Source organism: Trachemys scripta, chromosome 2 (assembly GCF_013100865.1).
Source record: "Trachemys scripta elegans isolate TJP31775 chromosome 2, CAS_Tse_1.0, whole genome shotgun sequence".
Classification (NCBI taxonomy): domain Eukaryota; kingdom Metazoa; phylum Chordata; order Testudines; family Emydidae; genus Trachemys; species Trachemys scripta.
Window position 1 is genome coordinate 141097708 of NC_048299.1, and position 6487 is coordinate 141104194.

Here is a 6487-nt window from a genome sequence, read left to right on the forward strand (position 1 = left end):
GGGTGGATCATTTCCAGCCTCTCCTGGAGGCGGAAAGCTTCTGGGCTAGACATGCCAAACCTGCGGGAAAAAACGCAGAAATTGGGCTTGTTTTTGGCTTAATTGGCTTGTGAGTTGCTTGTTGGCTAGTTTGGAGCTTGTAGCTTGTTGTAGTTCCTTCTTTTGTTTTATTAGCTCCCAGCAAAGAGGGGGGCAAGCAAGGTCCAGGGCGGGAGAGAGTCAGAGGTGTGCCGGGGGGATCTAGTCACATGGAGTGTTGGGCTTCTTAGGGATGGGATTGGCTTGTTTTGGCCTTGTCTGGATGGGACTAGCTTGATTTTGGGCTTATTGTGAAAGTCAAGGTGCTTAGTTACTGCGGGAAAGTCGGCAACTGTGTTCTGGGCTGATCCACTGCCAGGCTGTTTGTCTGGGGGTGGTTGGATCCATCGGGGCGGAGGGGAGCCAGCAGTCAGCAGGGTCTTAAGGATGGTGCACAATGCGAGCAAGGCACCCCAGAGTGCATGGCAGGGCCAGGGGCACCAGCCCTGTGCAGCTCCCACCTGCTCCGTGGTAATATCTGCTCCTCCTTTTCCTGAATCCACATGGGATACGAACACCCCCCTGGCTGCAGCCCAGGCTCCTGACCTCAGACCCCCCAATGCCTGGACTCAGCCTAGAGCCAGGATTTAGACCCTGAGCTGGGACCCCTAATTCAGGACTTGGACCTGTGGCAGGACCCCCCGTATTGTGCCCCCCCCCCGACCTGTGCCGAGGACAGGACTCGAACCTGCAACACAGGAATTCCCGAGGGAGGGGAAACATTGACTCCCCCTCCCCATCTCAGAGATGGGTCAGTCCAGCCTGACCCCCCCATCATTCAAACGTCAAACCCCGCCCCTTCTGAGGGATCCCTGAGAAGCCGTCGTAGAAGCCCCGCCCCGTCCGATAGAGCTCCGCCCCAGCCCCCTCCGCTCTATTGTCCCGGCTGCGGTCGCTTCGCGCTGCATGGCGGGAGTTGTAGTCCTGCACTGGGGTGGCTCGGAAACGACAGCTCCCGTCGGGCCTTGCGCGCCGCGGTCAGCTGCGCGGGGGCGGGGCCGGCCTGGCCTGTTAAAGGTCCGTGTGGAGCCGGCAACCCTGGCGCGCTGGGGCCGGGACGGGAGGCTGTGGCGGGGAGCGGGTAAGAGACCCACCCCGCCCCCATCGGTGGGAACGTGCCCGGCCCCCTCCCCCCACAGACCCGGATCTGCTCCCCCAGAGACCCGGGTCCCTCCACACATCTGGGTCCCCCCCCCCCACTGGCCCCCGGGTTTGTGAGCTCGCGAGGGCGGTGCGGGCTCCCATCTGTCCGACCTCGCTCCGGGGGCACTGGGTGGGCGCGGGCGCTGCAAGGCCCTGGGTGGAGAAGCCGGGACCCACCCCGCCCCCCCGCGGCCCCAGAGCTGGCAGCGCTGCAGGGTCCCTGCTGCACCACCCCCGGGATCCCGGCAGCGGGGGGGCCGGGGCCGGCTTTGCCGGAATGACCCGGGAAACCCGCGGGGATCCAGCGCTGGCGGCGGCCCGGAGGTGCGGGATGAATAGAATGTTGCTGTCCCTGTCCCGAGCCCAGCCCGTAACCCTGATACTTGGCTGGGTCGCGAAGCCTTTAGGTGTGTGGCCCCAGGAGCTGCCAGGGCCTGTCTCGTCAGGTAAATCGCCGTCCCCTCGTGGCAGCCGATCGGCACTGGCTGGGCCCCGGAAGCTGAATTCTAATCTCACTGCTAGGCGGGGTCCCTCCAGGCCAGGGGGATGGGGAGAGAGAGGCCTTGTCTCTTCACCCCCTGCTATGGGGAGAGCTTTGTTCTCCAGGGCTGCCTAGCTAGCCCAAGTCCCACGCAAGGAAGGAGCGAGTGCCAGAAAGTCTGTGTCCTTGAGCCCCTGGATCAGTGCATGGAGAGGGTGCTAAGCGACAGGGCCAGGGATGGCTGCCAAGCTGGGCCCTTGGTTTCGAATCCAGCAGCATGAAGGAGAAGTGAATGTCCTGCTTCCTTGGTTGGAAGTGCACAAGGAGCTGGAAAGAGAAGGGTGGTGGGGGTGCCTGTAGCTTTGAGGTGGGGGTGTGGCTTAGTGGCAGTGGGGCTGTGGCAGTGGGGGGGGGGTGTTTGTATCAGTATGTGTTAATGCAGCTGTAGTACAAAGTGGGGGAGCACCCAGGAGCTGGCTGCCCAGGGGCACAGGAGAAGGGTGGGCTGGAAGAATCTGCAGGTGCCCTATGCCCAAGAGGGTCTCCCTGTCCCGATGGAAGCATGGTCAGGAAGAACTGCCTGCTGCCATCCTGTGACACTTGCCATATGTCCCAGCATTGACACGCATTGTGCCCTGGCTGCAAGGTCAGGGGTGAGTGGGAGAGGGCTTTGTAGTGCTACCAGGAATTTGGTGGGAGAGCGGAGGTTGTCTATACATTGGCTAGAGCCAGGGGGTGGGCCTGGGGACTCCTGGGTCGGTGGGTGGGATGATGGACACCTGCTGTCCAAGGGATGTGGCTGTTAAAGAGGAAAACAGTCCCAACCTGAGGGGCTCCAAGGTAGTGGTGACCCGACACCACTTCCCCCCACGGCCCCCCCCCACGGTGTAACAGTAGGTCTGGCTGCTTTTGGTTGACATTGGCACTTCTCTCTCTCTCTCTCTTTTCCAGGCAGGTGCCTTCTGATGGTTCCGAGTGGAGGCCTTGGGTTGTAGCTGGTGCCCACCCGTCCCCCCCCTTCTCCCTTCCCTTCCCTCCTCTCCTCATCTCCGAGTCCCCCCCCACACACACACACATGTTCCGTATCTGGACTCACTAATGACAGCCTGGATCATCCTCCCCATTAGCCTGTCCACCTTCTCCATCACTGGGATATGGATCGTGTAAGCAGCCACTTTGCTCTGGTTTGTGTAGTGATGTGGGGAGGGTGCTGGCTAACCAACAGGGGCTGGGATCTGGCTAATGAACAGGGTGCTCCAATAGCCATGAGATTGGGTGGCTAGTCCATGGGCTGCTTCCTCTGACAGTCTAAGCCCCAAACCAGGTGACTTTGAATCCAGTGTAGGGCAGGTTCCCGCCTCTCTGTGGGCTAACAACCCCTCCCTTTAGTAGCCTCCTATGCTATGAACTGATTGTTGCCACCATGTTTTACTTGAGTCTTGGATTCACTCCAGTTCTGCCCCCTCCTGGTGTAACAGTGGCTGGCGGCTCTTTGTGTCCCCAGCCCAGCTCAGGCTCCAGGGTGGCCGCTGTCTGGGGTGCTGGGGGGGGAGAGGAGGGTCACGGAGTGAGCACTGAGGTTTGCTTTGTGATGGGGTGGGGAAAATGGAAAGGTGGGGTGGGATTGGGAGCAGTTACTTTGGGAGGTGCAGATACCACTATTCCAATGCTGGGGGCACCTCTGGGTCCTCTCTGAGCCCTGCCCCTCTGTGATCAGGGCATCAAACTGGCATAAGCTGTGTGATGAATCCTCAGTCGCCAGGCTCCATGAGCTGGGAGCCATAGCTACCTGTGGGTCTGGCCAACATCCTGCCGCTTACACTTCAGTGCGTTCCCCTTGCTGTAGCCCCTTGGCCTGTGTCTGACACGGGAGCCTGTGGGGGAGGGTTAACTGGATCCCCTTTGCACCAGGTAAATGGGGGTCACTACAGGCTCAGCATTCTTGTGTCTGACCCATGGTGTCTGCTGAGTTTGGCTTCAGGACGGGCCTTACGAGCCCAGAATGGGACTTCCTGCCTGCAGGTTGAGTGGTTCGAGGGCTGTGTTCCAACCCAGGACAGCAAAGGGTCCATTGACGGCCGCTCCTAAGGGGCGCAGTTCAGTGCTCCCACGGGTACAGCCCTCTGGCACTTACCCCCCCCCCCTCAGTGAGGGGGAGCTACCAGCCAGTGTGTCTTCAGGCAGACCTAGATGCTAGTGGAGCTGGGTGGGGTCCCTCTCCTAATCCTCCCCAAGGTGCGGCTGGCGTGTCTCCCACGGTCCTCAGCACGGCTGCCTTGACAATAGCTGCCCTTGTCCTCATCTCTGAGAGAGCCCCAGTGTGTCCCTAACTTACCCTGCAGTACCAGGCTCCAGCCACTGGGGGGACCCTTGTCCTCATCCACATGAGCAGAGCCAGGGTCACCCCAAACCGTGTTGGGCTGAGTGCCCCCTCTGCAGCAGGGGAGTCCCTGGGGGCTGCCGGTGCCAGGATTGAGGGGAGTGGCCTTGCAAAGCTGCCCATCAAACAGATGGGAATTCAGATGCAGAGTGCTAACCTAGGCATAATCCCCTGGATCCGGCTGCTGCCTCACCTGCAGGGCCCGCTGCCCCATGAGGTCTCCACAGAGCCTGCTGGGGCAGGCTGGCCAGCCGGGCAGCCTTCCGGGACCCCATCACTGCCCCTGGGAGGCTCTTGCGCACCCTGGGTGCTTAGAGCAGCCAGCAGTTTTTGCTGATGGCTCCAGCCCTGGCCTGGGACCTTGGCAGTGAAGTGACACTTCGTTAAAGGCAGGGAGGTGGGAACTCATTATAGATGGTGACCGGGGGCTTGTGCAGTTACACAGAGGGTAGCTCAGAGCCCCTTGTATCTCATCCCCAGCTGCTCCTGGGGTTGTCAAAAGCCCCACACACACACACACGCTCTCCTGGAGCCACTCGGGAGTTGCAGGGAGTGGGGAGGCTGTGCCAGTTTGGCCCAGTCTGGAGTGGCAGGAGCTCAGAAGGGCGCAGGGGTCAGGGGGGCCCTGCCAGGGCTCAGCACCAGCCGCTCTCACTGACTGTAAGTGGAGGTGAGGACTCAGGACCCTGATGGGAAGCAGGGCCTGGTGAGAGCGGGGCGGAGGCAGGGCCCTCGGCCAGGGGGGCTGGCAGATGGGGTGTCAGGCCAGGCCATCGAGGTCAACCCCATCTGCTCCCCCAGTATAAGGAGGTATTGGGGAGGGGGCTGTGCTGGGGGCAGCTCTGCACCAGGTGGGGGAGGGGTCAAAGGCGGCTGGAGGCTCCTCAGAGCAGTTTGCCCCTGACTTTGCCTGTCAGGTGACCTCTGACCATACAGGGTCCTGGGCAAGGAGCGCAGGCCTCCGCATGCACCGGGAATGAGCCGGGCCTGGCTGCCCCCAGCAGCGGGGACACAAGGCTCAGCCCTTCACCCCTGCGGCCCCGCACGCGCCCTGCTCATAGAGGGGTAGGCGTAGTGATAGAGTGGGGAGGGGGTCGCAGGCCGGGAGCTCAGCTGCCCCTCCCCTGCCAGCTCCCAGGCCTTTCTTGTGCTCTCTTTGGCCAGGCTATCAAACCGTAGTGCCCCAGCCTTGCCAGTGCAGGAGTCTGGCCTCCGCAAGGAGTCATGGCGGTGACGCTGCTGTGCCTTCAAACTGCCCCAAATCTGGCCCCCCCCAGCCCTGCTCCCCAGGGAATAGCCCCTGGCCTGCATGCCCACTGCCAGCCTGGATCACGGCTCTGAGCCGGTGCCCCCAGACCCCAGGAGCAGCCCCTCCCTGCCACCACCGTGGTGCTCTTTGCTCTAGCGTGATGGGCAGCTGGGGCAGTGCCCCCTCACCCAGGGCAACAAATGGGCTGTTCCACCCTTCTGCACCGGGGAGCCGATCTCTCCCCCAAGGCGGTTCTGCCCTGGGGTTGGGGCGAGGGGATCTGGGCTGTGAGCGTGGATGTTCTTGGCGCAGGCCCTGTGGTGACTGGCTGGAGCCCAGGGAGACTGGCTTGTCCCTGCGCTGGCACCAAAGGCGGCTGTTGAAGCTAAACAGCCGAGCGTGGCAGGATGAAGGGCACATTCCTTCATGTTGCCCTGGCTGCTGCTTGGCTCAGCTCCCCGGGCTGAGTGCGTCGCTCCACCAGCGGCCCAGATACCAGGCTGATCCGAGCCATCGTGCTGCTGGGGGAAGGGGAGCTATGGGGAAAGTTGGGGACCTCTCAGAATTGCTGGTAACTTTCCAACCCCCCCCCCCCCACACACACATACTTAAAAAGAAGAACAGGAGTACTTGTGGCACCTTAGAGACTAACAAATTTATTAGAGCATAAGCTTTCGTGGACTACAGCCCACTTCTTCGGATGCATATAGAATGGAACATATAATGAGGAGATATATATACACACATACAGAGAGCATAAACAGGTGGGAGTTGTCTTACCAACTCTGAGAGGCCAATTAATTAAGAGAAAAAAAAAAAAACTTTTGAAGTGATAATCAAGCTAGCCGAGTACAGACAGTGTGATAAGAAGTGTGAGAGTACTTACAAGGGGAGATAGAAGAACAGGAGTACTTGTGGCACCTTAGAGACTAACAAATTTATTAGAGCATAAGCTTTCGTGGACTACAGCCCACTTCTTCAGATGCTAGAGTCAACGTTTGTAATGGCTCAGCCATTCCCAGTCCTTATTCAAACCGGAGTTGATTGTGTCTAGTTTGCATATCAATTCTAGCTCTGCAGTCTCTCTTTGGAGTCTGTTTTTGAATTTTTTCTGTTGTAATATAGCCACCCGCAGGTCTGTCACTGAATGACCAGA

General features: G+C 60.2%; 1 protein-coding gene across 2 annotated transcripts in view; it reads left to right on the forward strand.

Moving 5' to 3' along the window:
- The first annotated feature begins 1028 nt into the window (after positions 1 to 1028).
- TMEM150A (transmembrane protein 150A) overlaps positions 1029 to 6487 on the forward strand; it is an 18696-nt gene continuing 13237 nt past the window's right edge. Inside the window, exons 1-2 of one of the 2 annotated variants that reach the window (XM_034761624.1) lie at positions 1029 to 1159; positions 2654 to 2865. In XM_034761624.1, coding sequence (XP_034617515.1) covers positions 2801 to 2865 — 65 coding nt within the window. In that variant the 5' untranslated portion in view covers positions 1029 to 1159; positions 2654 to 2800. The remainder of the gene's footprint in view (positions 1160 to 2653; positions 2866 to 6487) is intronic. The other variant, XM_034761623.1, reaches the window with a different exon arrangement.